At 27.3% G+C, this 17,494-nt stretch overlaps 1 protein-coding gene across 1 annotated transcript in view; it reads right to left on the reverse strand.

Moving 5' to 3' along the window:
• Positions 1–119: 119 nt before the first annotated feature.
• Positions 120–17,494, reverse strand: part of LOC107438658 (alcohol dehydrogenase class-3 Fdh) — a 25,005-nt gene continuing 7,630 nt past the window's right edge. The window contains exons 3-10 of the mRNA XM_043050816.2: positions 15,650–15,791; positions 15,134–15,221; positions 11,196–11,328; positions 7,760–7,976; positions 7,212–7,342; positions 5,456–5,591; positions 2,775–2,913; positions 120–238 (exon numbers count right to left, since the gene is read on the reverse strand). Coding sequence (XP_042906750.1) covers positions 214–238; positions 2,775–2,913; positions 5,456–5,591; positions 7,212–7,342; positions 7,760–7,976; positions 11,196–11,328; positions 15,134–15,221; positions 15,650–15,791 — 1,011 coding nt within the window. The 3' untranslated portion in view covers positions 120–213. The remainder of the gene's footprint in view (positions 239–2,774; positions 2,914–5,455; positions 5,592–7,211; positions 7,343–7,759; positions 7,977–11,195; positions 11,329–15,133; positions 15,222–15,649; positions 15,792–17,494) is intronic.

The following is a 17,494-nucleotide window of genomic DNA, read 5'->3' on the forward strand; positions in this document are numbered from 1 at the left end:
ACAATATTTTATTTAGGTCCCTACAGTATCGTTATAGACAGGTTTTACTGTATATGGTAATTTAAGAAGGTTTAAGATATATAACTGTTATTAACTGCTAAATCATGAAATAGTATACATTATCTTTGTATTAAATTTATTGCAAATTACAAAAATATATTTGAAGTTATTTGATATTACAGTTGAATAGCTGCATTAATAATGATCACCTGATTAGAAGTTCACAATGCTTCTTAATCTGCAAAAAGGAAAAAAAGAAAAAATTAGAAATTATAATAGTACACTTACTTTTCTTTAGTATAGTTTAAATCAATAATGAAAACTGCTTTTTGTAATAAACAACTAAGCATCAAGACACTTTTTTAATGCATTTTTAAAATTTTCATTCTGAAGTTCTAAGTATAAAAATGACCAAAAATACTTTTTGAAGAACTATAGATTGAATCTCGATAAACAATAAGCAGATAAATAATGTAAAAAGGCAGCGATTTCTACATTTTTTTAAAGTCAAAGTGCCCTTTTCAAATAACATTTTTCTACAGCTACAAATCTTAAGTAAATATATGACTGATCATAAACAGGATATAAAAATAAATGACACTCTTGTATCTGTTATAAATTCCTATAATATCTATATAAGTCAAATTCCACAGGACATTATAATTTTCTGAACAGCTGTGGCAAACATCTCAGAAATCACTGAAATACGAGAGCAAGGGAAAATTTAATTTTTAAGAATATTATCTGAATCCCAGAACTTAAAATAATTATAATACTTTGATATTGTAAATGATTCTCATAAAGTTAGAAAAATTAGGGCTCCAAAACTAGATGTAGATGTATTAATGGTCATAAATAGGATATAGAATAAATGAAAATCTTGTATCTGTTATTTTACGAATTTATAAATTTATTTGCCGAATTCCATCGAATATTATTCTCTGCCCAGCTGTGGCAAATATTTTGGGAATCATTGCAATATATGATCAAGGGAAAGAGTTTATTTAAGAATGTTATCTGAAGCCCAGAACTTAAAATATTAAAGTATTTAGACGTGAGTAATTCTCATAAAAGAAAAAAAAACTGAATACATGTTTATACTTAACTAAGTACTAAATAAAAGCTTCCTTTTTCACCAAACTTTTAAGCAGATTCCTATAAAAATACTTAATTTAAACTACTGTTTATATCAATGCATAAGTCGCTTTTAGAACCCCTAAAATTTTATGAAAATATTATACACCCATAATAAATCAGACATTCGTTGATCGCGAAATATTGCTGCATTATATACATTGAGTTAGATGTGATTTGCTCTGTATCACTTCGCCACTTTCAAAAACTGTTTTTAATATATATACAGTCAATTATGGATTTCCTTTATACAGGGTATCTGCTACATTTTAGATTTTCAAATTCATGACTAACTCCAAGAATTTTTCATGACTTAACGAAGTTACTATTTTCTCCGACAAAAACACAACAATAAATTTAAAAAGGATTATAATAACATTCATTGAAATGATAGGTACAGTACGGAACCCGTTATCCGGAAATCAGAAAACCGGAAAACCAAAAAACCAGAACGAATTTCGACAAATTTTCCCACCATTTTTAAAAATTTGTTTTTTTTTTTTTCCTCATAAGATTTTAGGATTTTTCGTTCTTTTTTGTTTCTTACCATCATTTTGAAAATAATCATTAGTGTATTACTTCATCGTTTTTTCTTCTTTTTAAGATTATTTCCAAATATAATTTTTTTTAGTTTGGTTTAACAATTAAAAAAAAAACGGCTTTTTGTAGCGATTCAGAAAACCGGAAAAATCAGTTATCCGGAATAGCGATGGTCCCGATCGTTCCGGATAATCGGTTCCCTAATGTATAACCAAAAACTGTGTCATACTCTGCATCTTCATATTTATTGATTTTAAATTTAAAAAACAGAGAAAAGAGTCAAAGCAATAAAATAGCTTAAAAAAAACAAAAGCAAATAATATTGTTTCTTTTTTTCTGCAGACTCACATTCTAAAGATACTTTTCTTGTTCATCGTAAAAGAAAGAAATACACCTGATCTTTCTGATCTCATTTTGGAATAATTTTTAAAGAACACGATAAAAACATTTTATATTTTAATCAAATATGACTGTGAGTGGGGATTTTGTTACAAATTCAGATATTCAGAACACCATGAAATTCGGGGGAGGGGGTAAATTCCATTTTAAAAACTAGATTTTTCGGAGACCTAAATCCATGACTTTCTTAAAAAAAATAGTTAAAAACGTGACATTGAAAGACAAATTTTGTTCTACTCCAAAATCCATAACTTTCCAGTAACCCGGATACACTGTTTATATAAAAACTTTTTTTTTCTTTTCAGAAACACTTTAAATTACATTTTAAAAAAATTAAGAAAAAGAAAGATTAAAATAACTTACTGCAAAGTATTTCAAAATATATAACAAAGAAAACTTTTCAAACATGCCATAAAGCTACAAATTTAAAGATTTCAAAACATAATCTATGTCAATTCAATAGGGCAAATGTATTATAACCAGAGAGAAGAATGTGAAACATTTTAAACTCGAAGAAATTCTATAAACTCAATTTTCTCCCTTTTGTAGTCTACTTATATACCTGACATACTAGAAATTTGGTATTTCGTATTAAAAATTGGGACTGACTTATACACAGAGATCTACAGTAATTAAATTTAAAAACATTGCTATTTCCCTTTTTAGATAAGTTCATTTGATTTATCCAAAGAAATACTTACGATTTTCCAGCATGCATTAATTGAAAAGCTTCATTAATTTGTCCAAGTTGGAAACTATGAGTAACAAATTCATCAACCATCAATTTTCCATTCATATACTGTTCTACTAATTTTGGTACACTTTCTCTACTTTTCCATCCTATTCAAAATTAAAACATAAATAAATAACGATATTAAAAATAAATAAATAACGATATTAAAAATAAAAATAAGCAAAATACAATTGATGCATATTTAAATTTAAAAGAGAAAAAGAAAAATTATGTGTTGTAACTTTGAGCAAGATTTACTTTACTTGCATAACATAAAGCAATAAGGAAACTTAGACAAAACTATTTTAACAAAAAAATTCTAATAATTTAGGTTTAAATAAAATTAACTTTGCTTATTTTAAATAAGAAGTAAAAGTAATATGATATTAACACGGAACAAATATTATTAATTTATTTTTTATTTCCAGATTTGTATATTGCAAAATTAAAGAGAAGCAAACTTTGATTAAAAGAAAGCATTTGTGAAGTTACTGTATATGAAAAGATGGCCAATGTTAAAATGTTCAGATGAAAGTTTTTAAATTCTTAAAAAAAATAGTACAAAATAAGTACATCTGTACTCAAATCAGCAGGGCTACTTTTGTGCAAGTAGGAAAACAAAATAAAAAAAATTATGTGAAAAGAACCATTAAACTGTCTAAGGAGTGTCATTATGGTACTGAAATGATAATCTGATTATGAACCTTTTTTATTTATTGAAGCTTATTCAGCTTAAAGGGTTAGTTTCTTGGATTTTGAGATGTGTCTTAATGCATTGCAATGATATACCCAATGTTTTAAGAGTAACAAAACAGCTAAGAATAGAAGTACTTAAAATTTGAAGTTTTGCAATGCTCCTTGCAGTTCACTGTGCATTGAGAAAACTTCAAAAGCATGTTTTTCAAAGCCATATATTCATTTAAATTACTCAACTCTAAAATACAATTTTTAGAGTAAGGAGATGATTTAAGAATTGTGGATTCAAAGAAAAAACTTTTCAAGAAAGAAAAAAATTTCATTCTTGCAAAAATTGGTATTTTACATGTGATGTAGAAAATTTGAATAAGAAAATACTTTGTTTTTTAAAGAAATAATTCACAGAATATTCAGTGGTACTAGTTTATTCAAGACACAAATTTTAAGAATAATTTGTTAAAATTAACTTATTTCCAAATGTAAATAAAACATTAAAACAAAACTTATTAACTTATTTCCAAATGTAAATAAAACATTAAAACAAAAAGAAATCGTTTCAGTTTCACAACAAAGAAATCTAAACTGATAAAACTTTTACTCAGTTAATTATTAACTTTTATGATAGTTATTTTAAATACAGATAATTTTTATGCCAAAATATTGAAAATGTAGTCAACCTTGAAATTTGAATAATGAATGAACAAGACTGCAATAGCATCAATATTTAATATTTATACAGATTAAATTTATTAAGTACTAAATATTTTAAAAAGACTTATTATTTTAATAACGAAAGAAAATACATATATAAAATTCCATGTATATGAAGTCACATATTTAGTCCATTCATATAGAAAATCACATTTAAACTCTGCATGCTTCCAGGCAGAGTTATAAGTTTCTCCTACATTATTTATTACACACCATTAGAAGGTATGAAATAGGAAGATATACTTAAAATAGGAAGATACGAAATGTTTTTCTTAGGCCATAAGTAATTTATATTTAAAGAATAAAATGTGAAGAATAAAACTAAGTCTAAAGTAGTTTTCTTTACATGTCTATAGCTAAAATAAGTATTAAAAGGCCACCAACAATAGCTCTAATTTTGGGATGCCCAAATTTTTCCAGAAGAAATCCACAAAGAAAAACTCTTTTGAGGGCTAGAATGAATTTAGTTTTGATATCAATTGATAATTTCAACCTTTTTAATTACAATGGGTACAATATCAATTGGTATTAAATGCATATTATTTTTTAATTAAAAAGCAATTTTAACTAAGACACTTTGCAGTTTTTAAAAGTCAAAATCACAGCAGGCTTTTAATTTTTTTAGAATGTTTTTTTGGGGTTCATAAATTATTTTATTTAAAAAAAAATATGTACAGTAAATTCTGTTTTAAAAATGGTTGGAGAGCTTTTCTAAGCAAAGATAAACTTCCTTTTAACTTAAAAAAAAAAAAAAAAACATAAAANAAAAAAAAAAAAAACAATAATAATAATAATTATAAATAAATAAAAAAAAATTGGAAAATAAAAAGATTTAAATCTTTTCACACCTTGAAGCAGCACTTTTCAAATTTTTTTTTTCTCCAATGAGTTTGAAAAACAATCCAAAGATTTTAAATTCTAGTTATGTAGTTTATTTTTTTAAAGGTTTACANAAAAAAAAAAATAATAATAATAATAATAATTATAAATAAATAAAAAAAATTGGAAAATAAAAAGATTTAAAACTTTTCACACTTTGAAGCAGCACTTTTCAAATTTTTTTTTCTCCAATGAGTTTGAAAAACAATCCAAAGATTTTAAATTCTAGTTATGTAGTTTATTTTTTTAAAGGTTTACACACAGCCAGAGAGCCACACATTGATCAGTCGTGTGCAGCAGGTTGTACCTCTTACCCTAATTATCTTAAATTACGGCTCACAGTATATTTAAGTTTAAATTTACCTCCAAATGCTGAGCCTTTCCAAACACGTCCTGTTACCAACTGAAATGGCCTGGTGGAAATTTCTTGTCCAGCTCCAGCAACTCCAACAATGATACTTTGTCCCCAGCCTTTATGGCAAGATTCTAAAGCTGCTCTCTAAGATTGAAAAAAAAAATTAACACTGTATTTATTTTTCTAAAAATATGTTATCACCTTATATACAATATGTAGCACTATCACACAAGAGATGCTAAAATACAATAAAACTGATTTCAAACCTATTTTGTTCAAATAATCTTGTTAACTAAAGTAGATATTCTTATTTTCTTTACTTTCCCCCTGCACAAAGTAGCTTAGGCTGTCTAACTAATACTAAGCAAAATTATAAAGTCGGATTGTCACGCATGAGACGCTGGAACTATTTTAGAGTAGTAATTTTACAACAAAAAATCCATGAAAATTCAATATTTTTAGGAGCTAGCTAGTTAGTATATTATGAAATGGAAAGTAGCATGGCAGCTTTTTACTTTATGATAATACATAATCAGAAATATTTTAAATATTATTTTAAAAGAAATAAAGTAGACAAAAATAGAACATTTCGTGAAGAGTTTGATAAGACTTTCAAAATCAATAGATCATTTTTTAATTTTAGCTAAATATTTTTACAAATTGAGTCTTCATGCGCACTGTAGAAACTTAAAAATTTTTGAGTGTAATAAATTTTTCATGACTTTTAAGCATTTTTAATTTGCATTATCGACAAGGAATCAGATATAATCAGAAAATTATTACATACTTTATGCTTTGCTATTCCTTCTTTGTAGCACAACCACAATACAAGACAGAGTTACAATTGCTTGAGCTTATGTCTCATGGTTTGTTCATGCTAATTTACTTTTATCTATTTGAGACATTTTTCATGGGTTCTTTAAATCAAAACATACCCACAGGCAGAACCTAGAGCAGGAATGGCGAACCAATGGCACGCTACACAATATTTTGGGCATGCCAACGATCACAATTGTTATTGTACTATGAATTGTTATTACACAAATGTTATTACACTGTGAAGCATATGTAACAATTAAATTAAGATTCACAAAAAACAAACAAAATTATAAACAATTAAAAATATATTATTATAAACAATAAAAAAATTAACAATTAATGCTAAAAAAAACAATTAATAACCATAAAAAACAAGCTAACAATAAATAACTAGCAAAAAAATCAACAGTCCTGCTTAAACTAATATCTTACCTTATAAAAGTTATTTGTCATTTAATCTGCAATAACAGAAGTCCCACTGATGTTACTTTAGAATTACGCGTATAACTGACACATTGCAAAATGTATTTTCCTTTCAATGTAAATAAAGAGTTTTGAGTTGATAGTATTTAGTATTATTATTTTCCCAATAACCATGAAGTCAAAATTATTTGACGGCACGTCTGTGATTTCATTAAACATTTTTTTTAGAAAAAATGGCATGTTGGTGTATAAAGGTTCTCCACCCCTGACCTAGAGCAAGGTGATGTCATTCTAGTTAATAATTTTTTATTTACATAAATATTCAGGTCTAAAAAATCAAGAAAAAAACGCATTATGGAGACCAGAATTACTTTATCCGTTATTTATCTGCCAGGATTATTTTTAATTTTATTTAACTATGCAAACACAAAGACTGGAATTGTTATACCATTTTGATCCTGCTTGTGTGTAGATATGTAAACATTGTAGAACCATTTAGACTTCAAATAAGAAAATAATTACCATTGTTGAAACATTTCCAATGCATTCAAAGGTATAATCTAGTCCTCCATCAGTCATTTCAATCAATACTTCTTGAATTGGTTTGTCATAATCTTTAGGGTTGATAAATTCAGTGCAGCCAAATTTCTTACCTATAATTTAAGTAGTTTATGCATAAGATTGCAAATATATTAGAAAATATTTGATCATACATCGTCATTTTTTTTCATAAGCGCATATAATTTTTTAATAATAAAAACATACTCCATTTAGAAAGAAGAAGAAGAAAAAAACATTTTAACAAGTTTTAAAAAATAAATGCTTATTTCTTCATAATATATACATTAGGTTAATAAAAACAAAAGTTTACGAACGTAAATGATAAGACACATGCAAAAGTTTACAACCCAAAAAAAAAAAGTATCAGATGACTTTTGTTTACATAGAGCATTAACTGTTAAATCTAGACAAAATTCAGGTAGAAAATAGGAATTCATGAAAGATTAAACAAACTTTAATCAAGATCTTATAAAATGTATGGATTAAAACTAAAAATTATGACAAAATACCTATTTCAAATTTTCCTGGATTTATGTCCACACCTATAACTCTTTTAGCACCACGATCTCTGCATCCCATAGCAATTGCTAAACCAACAGTGCCAAGACCCCATATGGCAACATTAGAATTAGGTTCAACATTAGCTGTATTCAAAGCAGCTCCATAGCCTGTAGGTATGCCACAGCCCAAAAGACACACCTTATCTAAAGGTGCTTTTTTATCAACCTAAGCAAAATAGAAAATTTTTAAAATTTAAATAATAGAGAAAGAATATTTTAGTGTTTTAATTCAGGTACATATAACATATTTAAAAATGTGGCAAGTATTAAAACATGAGTATTTATATGTTAATTTAAAATTAACAAATAATTGTATTTAATTAAAATTTAACAAAACAAGATTTTCCCATGTTTATAAACTGCATCTTTGTATTATTTTACAGTTATAAAATTATATTAATTGGTGGTTTTAAAAGAAAAGTGATAATAGATAACTTTGGAAAAAATTAAAATAGTTTTATAATGATTCATTAAGACATAATCATAATGTTCAGAGGACAAAGTGAAAGATAAAGGTATGAAAAATATCTATTTTAATTATGGTTTTTGAAGGGCTTTTAAACGAGAAAGTCAAGAATGGTAAGATTTGAAAATTCATTGATTTACTTTCATAAATTTCTATTTGATTTCTTTCAGTTTGATATTGCAAGGACATTTGCATATATAAACATCATGCAGATTGAATCAGGCTAATAATTAATTTGTATATGATTTCTTTCAGTTTGATATTGCAAAATGTGCGTATATAAACATCATACAGATTGAATCATGCTAATAGTTAATTTGTATATGATTTCTTTCAGCTTGATATGGCAAAGACATGTGCATATATAAACATCAAGCAGATTAAAGCATGCTAATAATTAATTTGTATTTGATTTCTTTCAGTTTGATATTGCAAAGACATGTGCGTATATAAACATCATACAGATTGAATCATTCTAATAGTTAATTTGTATTTGATTTCTTTCAGTTTGCTATGGCAAAGACATGTGCATATATAAACATCATGCAGATTGAATCATGCTAATAGTTAATTTGTATTTGATTTCTTTCAGTTTGATATTGCAATGACATGTGCGTATATAAACATCATACAGATTGAATCATGCTAATAGTTAATTTGTATTTGATTTCTTTCAGTTTGATATTGCAAGGATATGTACATAGACCAACACCATGCAGATTATATCAGACTAATAATTAGTTTGTGACACTGGTGGCTGAGTGGTAGTGCTTCGCCCTCCTATGCCACAGGTCCTGGGTTCGATCCTCGGGCCGGGCAAGGTTGACTCAGCCTTTCATCCCTTCAGTGGGTTGATAAATGAGTACCAAGCATGCTTGGGAACTAAACACTGGGGGTTCCGCGTTCGGCTGACCACCTAACCGGAACATCTGCTCTTGCACCCCAGAACCCAAGGGCAAGAAAACTGAGATGGGCACAGTAGGCCTTGGCCCTCTATGGGCTGTCGTGCCACTGAGTTAATTTTTTTTAATAAATAGTTTGTATTTGATGAGTTAACAGGCTGTTTACAATAACAAATTTAAAGATATACATAGATGTTTTCTGATATAAAAATAAAAAATTTAAAAACAGAAGAGGTTTTAACCATTTTATGATGCATAAATTTTCTTTTAAATTCAAAGCACTAATAAACTAATGGTAAAATCTACAGAACCTAATCTATTTAAATAGAAGTGATGGCTAGAGAAATAAAGAGTATAATTACTGGATAAAATTTTTATAGGCTATTATTGATAATATGTCTTAGAGCTGAGCTGACAATTGCTAAAGGATGGTGTTATTTTCTCTGAGAATTACAACATTTCCAGAAGTGACAACTGTGTGTCACTTCTCAGATCAATCTTAATGATCTGAGACAGTGACCTCAAATATGCTGGTAAATTAGTACAGATGATATTTTAAGTTACAAAGTCAGACACAAAAAAGTACTTTCTCTGAATAAACATAATTTATTTTCAATAGATTATGGTTTCTAACCCCCAAAATATAAGGGGTAGTTGTTATCAGAAAAATATAGACCTAATAGTTTGATCAAGAGAGTTTTTCAAAGTTTGGATCACAGTGTTTTCATCTCAGAAAAAAAATGGGTGAGAATTTCTCACCCTTTCTCAAAAACAGGGTGAGATTTCAGAAAGTTAAGTGAGATTTCTAAAAAAAAAAAACACAAAGAGACTTGAAAAAAAAATCATTTCTTTAATTATAATGCATTTTTAACATCTTCTAATTTTTAAAGCATTGAATATTTTTGCTGCATCATCATATGGAAAATGTTCTACATCTACTTTTTCATCAGCTATTCTCATTAGGTTGCTCAAATGCGTATTTGTTTCGTTTTGATCGTTTCTACCCACATTTGTTTCATTTTCATTTGTCCGTTTCGGAGTAGAAGATATTGGCTTTACAAGGTATTTGTCCATCTTACATTAACGAGCAAAAAATTTGAACGTCTTACATGAAGAAACCTTACCTACGGTAAACACGTGGTTGCAGAGAAATGCGTTCTGAAAGAGGTTCCGTGGTTCGGAAGGATGGTGTTCTGTTGTTCTTAAAGGTTCTGAACAATACTGGTAAATAGGGAAGCTAGATAATGGGGCAGATGTTGAAAATAATAAAAGATCCAGGAAGAAAAGTGAAACGGATTTTATTCTAAATGGCGCAAATGAGAAATTTTTTTCAAAATGCGAGAAATTCGCGAATTTTGAAATTGGTTTATAGAATGCGCGAATTTCTCGCGGTAATCATTTTTTAATGCGAGAATCTAAAAAAATATGCGAGATTCTCGCGTTCTCGCTCTGTTGTGAAAACACTGGATCATTTAATGCTAATTTTACTTCTGGTCTAGTTTGCCATATCTTGAGAATCTGTAAGCATATTGAAAAATTTTTTGTGCACAATTTTAAAATTTGTTTATTGAAAGATTATTCCACACAAAAATTTATTTTTAATTATTTATTGTATTTTATAAAATAATAGTCTAAAAATTTTGAATTATGAAGTATACACATTTTTGCATAATTTAAAGAAGGCAGTTTTATAAAGCAAAGTACAAAATTTCCATCTAATAGAAAAAATAGTTGCTGAGAAGACAATTTTGAAAAAAGACATTAGTATATTTAACAAATTTGATTTCTCAGGAGTAATTTTTTTTTTTTTTTGCAGACTGTACTTAAAAAAATCATCATTATTATTAAAAGCATACAATTTTTAAAAATTTATTTCAAAATGCATTTTATTCTACTCTTTTCAGTAACATATTTAAAAAAATAAAACTTCATAATATGAAATAAAATTTATGGTTTTTATCGGTTTTGCTATGAAGTTTGAAAAAAATCAATAGTTATTGTATTAAAAAAAACTTACTTTTGCAAGAGAAATTTCAGCTACAACAGTGTACTCAGCGAATGTACTTGTACCCATAAAATGATAGACAGGTTGTCCTTTGCAAGTGAATCGACTAGTACCGTCGGGCATAACACCTTTCCCTTGAGTAACCCTGTGAAAATGGTATTCAACTTCGTTAATGGTTAAAAAAAATTATATAGAAAAAAGGCAATGGATTTTCAAATATATATTCACAGAACAATAACAAGACATAATTAAAAAAAAAAGCAGATTTATTTCACATGTACACACATAATAGTGGCACAGCCAGAAGGGTGTTCGGGGGGTTAAAATCCTTCTCAGAAATGATCCTCAAGAACTAAATAAGGTTCCTATCAATCATAAAAAAGATTTTAGCAATAAAAAGCTATTCCAAGATACTAAAAGAAATAACAATAATTCAAAACACAGAATAATAACAGACATAATTTCTCTTCTCTCAGCATTTATTTTTTTTCCTTCTAAAAATCTGCAAATGTTTCCAGCATTTATTTGGTCAAGCTTGATCAACCATCTGGAAGTGAATTTCACCAATTATGAAAAGTATGATGGTTTTCCAATTATCCAAACAAGTATAAAAAGCTTTGAAAAATTTAAAAACTGCTGAAAAATGCCAGAAATTAAAACAGTTAAATTAATTATGCATACTTTAAGATGAAAATTAAAGCACAAATTTTAATGGAAAAAATATTAGATGTGTTCAAAAGATTTTTTAGCAAATTTGAAAATATTATACAAAATAACATCTCATTTATTAATTTATTGATAATATTTAATAATTATGGTGAAAAGTGAATTATTATTTCAAATTTTTCTTACTTAAGTTGTTGTATTTTGTAAATTAATGAATATTAAAACTATGAATTTCAAAACCCCACCGCAAAAGTGTTTCTTGGCTGCACCACAGGCGCATATATATATATACACACTGAGTGGCCAAATTATTATGACCACCCCCTCAATGCACTGTTGGACCACCTTTAGCCCACAATACTGCAAGAATTCTTCTTATCATATGTTCTATGAGATGTTGGTAGATGGTTGGAAGAATCTGACCTCATATCCAATGAACTGCACTTTTCAGTTCCGTCAGATTGGATGACACTGGATTCTGCTGTCTGATGCACCGCTCGATTTCCTCCCACAAATTCTCAATCGGAGTGAGATCTGGTGATTGCGCAAGCCAACGAAGCAAGGTAAAGTCAATATCATGTTCTTCGAACCATGTGACTTCAATACCAGCTGTCTGACAAGGAGCATTGTCTTGCATAGAGTATCCATCCCCGGCAGGGTACACCATTAACATAACAATACTTAAATACCCTTGGGCATTCAGAGGTTGTTCTCCAGGAATCAAAGGAACCATGCAATTTCAAGAAAACCACCGCCAAATCATAACCTTGTCTCCACCAGCTTGATGTGTTGCGGCAATGCAGTTGGGGTCCATGCTTTCATGTTTTTTTCGCCATATCTGAACCCTCCATCTGCATGATGTAACTGAAAACTCGATTCATCAGACCACATGACTCTTTTCCAGTTATTCACAGCCTGATCTTTATGTTTCTTAGCAAACTGGAGACGTCTGCTCTTGTTTAAGGCTGACAGTAGAAGCTTTTGAACATTTCGTCAGCTCCCATAGCCCACACAGTGTTATGTACGATACACAGCTCATTCAGAGAAGTTCGCAGTTGCAACTTCATTAAAATTCTCCGCTATTTGGCATACTGTTGTTCTTCTGCTGGACTGGACAACTCGGGTATGTCCCCATTCAGCCTGTGATGACCACAAGTCTGACATTGAGACCCGGTTTTCTGCTTGGCAGTTCACTCTCCATACACATTAATAACTGCTACTCTCAAACACTTTACAAGAGTCGTCGTTTTGCTGATACCGGTTCTGACGCTTAGAGTGTCTACAATCATCTCAGTGTGTACAAACTCAGTTAAATTGCGTTTTTTGCCCATATCTTTGCATGTAACCTAGTGCAATTGAAAGTTCACTTGCCTTGCATTTCCTTTTTGTAGCTATCTTGCCCTCTAGCGGCAACACTGTGACACAATAGCTCATTTTGCATAAAACTGATAGGTAGTCATAATAATTTGACCACTCAGTGCATACATATACATAAATAAATAAATACATATATACACATTAACAAACACACACACATATATACATACATGGGAACATTACTTTTAAAAAGTACAGAGGGAAGATTAAAATGTTTCGCTTTTAAAATGTAACCAGTAAGAAGTACAAGTATAAAACAAAAAAAAAGTTAAGATTTTAAAGTACATTTGAAGGAAATCTAAAATTCAAAACAACCTTAAATTTTATTTAAAAAAAATGCAAAATTTTTTTTTAATAAATAATTTTTTTACATACATTTTTTAATTTAAAATGCATCAAATTTTATTTGAAATATAAAAAACTTTAAGATGCATAAAATGTTACAAAATTCAATGAAATAGTGAATGTTGAAAATATCCAGAAATAAAACCAGAAATTACAATTCGATGCTTGCATATAAAAAAGAGTTATAACTTATATTAATTTTAAATCTATCAAATCTTCAGAATTTTTTTCTTCACAACTTTAAGTAATTTGTTGAGCAAATTTGATAAACATTATGATTTTTGTTTAAAGAAACGAGTAAAAAACAAAAATTGTATTCCTCTTCAAGTAATCCTTTGATATCCATTAAGTTAAAAATTATATTTCGTTTTTATAAAAGTTTAAAAATAATTTCAGAATTTAAAATAATGATTTTAAAATTTGAGATATAGATATTCCATAATAAATCCACTCATAAACAAAAATTAATCACAAAAGTTATATTTTAAATTCATTCACATGATGAACTAAATGTTTAAATGGTAAAATTCAAAAAAGAAGAAATTATTATTATTCAAAATCAAAAATAAAACTCTAAAATTTGTTGGTAATGCTTACTATATTTTAATTAAATGAAGCATAATTTTAAAACTGAAATGCCCCCCAAAAATTTTTTTTGGTTTCATAGCATCAAATACATTACTGAAATTAAAAAAATACACATATGTTTGACAAAAACATGGCTTGTCAAATTTATATAAATGGATTAAGGTCTTCTTCGATTTCAAAACAATTGAATTTTGTAATATTACATATTTTTTTAAAAAAAAGATTAAATTTGCACCATTCTTCTTTTCAAACCCTAACTAAACTATATAACATAAACAAGAAACCTCAACTCATGCTTATGGGTTGGTCAGCGGCTTCATACGCAAAAAAGTTATACATATTACATTAGACTTAGTTTACAGTGTTTAAATGCAAATTTTATTTTATTCTCAAACTTTTATTTAGAAACTTTAGAGCTGAATGATTATTTTTTAACCCCACAGGTATTCACATCTTATATTAGTACAATATTTTATTCAATTACTTTTGCAAAAATGCCATTCAGTGCTCAAAAGGGTCACCCTTTCCCTTTCAAGAAGTTGCAATCCTTGAAGGTGCTTGTAAAAAAAAGTAAGTCGTTAAGGAATATAGAATGAATCAAATTTATAAATTAACAAAAAATATGTAAAATTTTTTTTAAAAAAAAATTTCAGAAAAAGTAATGATTTTTTTCTCAACACTTTCATTACAAATACTTGTACTACAAGTAATTTTTACTTTTATTACAAGCAATGAAAGTAAAAGTATTGCTATACATGTAGGTATATATATATTAAAATTCACAGTTGTAATATTAATAAGTTTTCAAAATACAATAATTTAAGTAAAAAAATTTAAAATGATAAATTACTTTTAGTGATAATTATTGAATATTATCATTTAGACTTAACAAAAAAAGCATCAGACTTCACTAAAAGAGCAAAAAGCACTTTTCCTGATAGGTAAGATTATTGAGAAAATAAGAAACAAAATACCTGATTTTCGAACAAAGATTTGTTTTTGAGCTTTTACAGAACTTGCACTCATTACACTGTGGTATGTATAATGGTATTACATGATCACCTATTGACAATTACAATATTGATTCAAACAAAATGTATAATAATGTACAAAATAAAACTACATAATAAATGAATAAGTGATAGAAAATTAAATCAACAGGCACTATAGTCAAATTTAAAAACATTAAGTCAAGAAAAATGTTTTTGCTTTGCATCAGTATATTTATAAAAACATGTGGACTGACCTTATTTTATACATTGTTGAAGATAAAATAAATATTAGACTTTAAAAGTATAAGTAAAATCGTGTTTAAATTAATTAATTTGTATTTATTTTACATAAATTTTCAAATAACTACAACAATCAAATTAAGAAAAAGTTTGCTAAGATAAGCAAATACATTAGTTAAATAAATTAAGTTCATAATTATTATAAAGAATTTAAACTAACAAAACTTTTTGGAAATGTAAATAAAATAGAAGAAGTACCAGGTTGCACTGATGTTACACCATCGCCAATGCTTTCAACTATTCCACCACCTTCATGACCAAGAATACAAGGGAAGAGGCCTTCAGGATCAAGACCATCTAATGTATAAGCATCAGTATGACAAACTCCAGTGGATAAAACCTAAAGACGTAAAAAAAAAAGAATGAAATAAGTATAATTAATATTTTGACAATAAATGCCTGTTTCAGGCTTATAAAAAAAGAATTTAGTTATAATAGCATAAAAAATAATATTGATGAACATATAAATCAGTCATTAGATGATTGTCATTTTAAAAGGTTTTGTGTAAATAAAAGAAGTGTAATTAAAAAAGAAAATTGTAGGAAACTTAGTAAAAATGGATTTATATTAAAATGCAATTCTAATATAAATGTAAGTTATTGTGGACATTAGTTAAATTATTATTACTATTATAAAAATATTATTACTAAAATATAATGACTATTGTTTAAATATTTTTATTCCAACAGGTAAAAAATCAACAATTCAAGTTATTACATTGTTGATATTAGCTAATAAAGAAAAGGAAAAGCAAAACTTTTTTATGGGACTGCAAGACTTGGTCTACAAAAATGTTTGAGAAAAACATTAGTTATCAAATTAATTTCAAACCTATATTCTTTTGGAGTTATAAAAAGCAAGAATGCATAAAAGATTGTGATCTTAATGATCATGAAAAATTATATCTTTTTAAAATAGTGATAGATCTCTATTCACAAATTCTTAATGCAAAACATTTAACTAGCTTGATTTTTATTATTATATATTTATCATTTTACGTTAAACAATTATCAGTAATTAACTTTCCCATTTCTGACATTAAAACTGTTGAGTTCTTTTTCGTTAGTTATGTGGCGAATCTTATATTATCATAATGATCAACATAAATATAAAAACGGACATTTATTAAAAAAAACAAGATGGCACTATACTGAAATAAATGATCTAAACAAATGAACATTTTGTAGAATTACCAAAAGTGCATAATATTTGCAGCAGGGTTGGGGTTTTGGACGTCCTAAACTGGTTTTGGACAGGACACGTGGGTTTTACTGTCTTAAACTGGATAAAACTGTCCAAAACCTTGAGCTTTGGTAAAAGGTGTAACCATTGTATTCATAATAATTACATGTTAACTTAATTTATTAATAAAACTTATTAAAAGAAAATAATATAATATAATAGGAAAAGGTTTATAATTTTTGAAGCACCACAATTCATTGAACAACAAAAGTGAATACCTAATCCTTTAAATATAAATATGCTTTTATTACTGATAAATAATATTTTTGCATAAGGGTAAATATCGCAATATTAAAAAATAATAATTTTTCTTAAAAAAAAAAAAATACTAAATTTATTTAAAAATTAACCTTTTATTTTTCACAATAATTTTTTTTAAAAATGTTAACTTCTGCATTACAGGATGATATAAAAGATATCTATTTAAAAAAAAATTGTTTTAAATATAAATATATTAGTTTAAATTGAAAATACAAAATAGCTGAAAAATGTATTAACAGTTTTGACGGGTATAACATCAGTTTCAGTTACTGACACTGGTGATGTAACATCACTATGCTAAAAGAATTTAACAAGAATGAAATAAAAGTATTCTCGAATAGTACTATAGATAAATAAACCTGTTTTTGACGAACCAAGCACTTAGTCCCTAATATTTTAACCTGTATGGCAAGGCCAAACTTCAATTATGTACTATTGAATGAGAGGACCAATTGAACTTGATTACTGATTAATCTTCCTTTGTTTAAATTGAAGAGTCAAACAATATTAATAAAACATTATACTTTTAAAAACAAATA

This window comes from Parasteatoda tepidariorum, chromosome 9 (genome assembly GCF_043381705.1).
Source record: "Parasteatoda tepidariorum isolate YZ-2023 chromosome 9, CAS_Ptep_4.0, whole genome shotgun sequence".
NCBI lineage: Eukaryota > Metazoa > Arthropoda > Arachnida > Araneae > Theridiidae > Parasteatoda > Parasteatoda tepidariorum.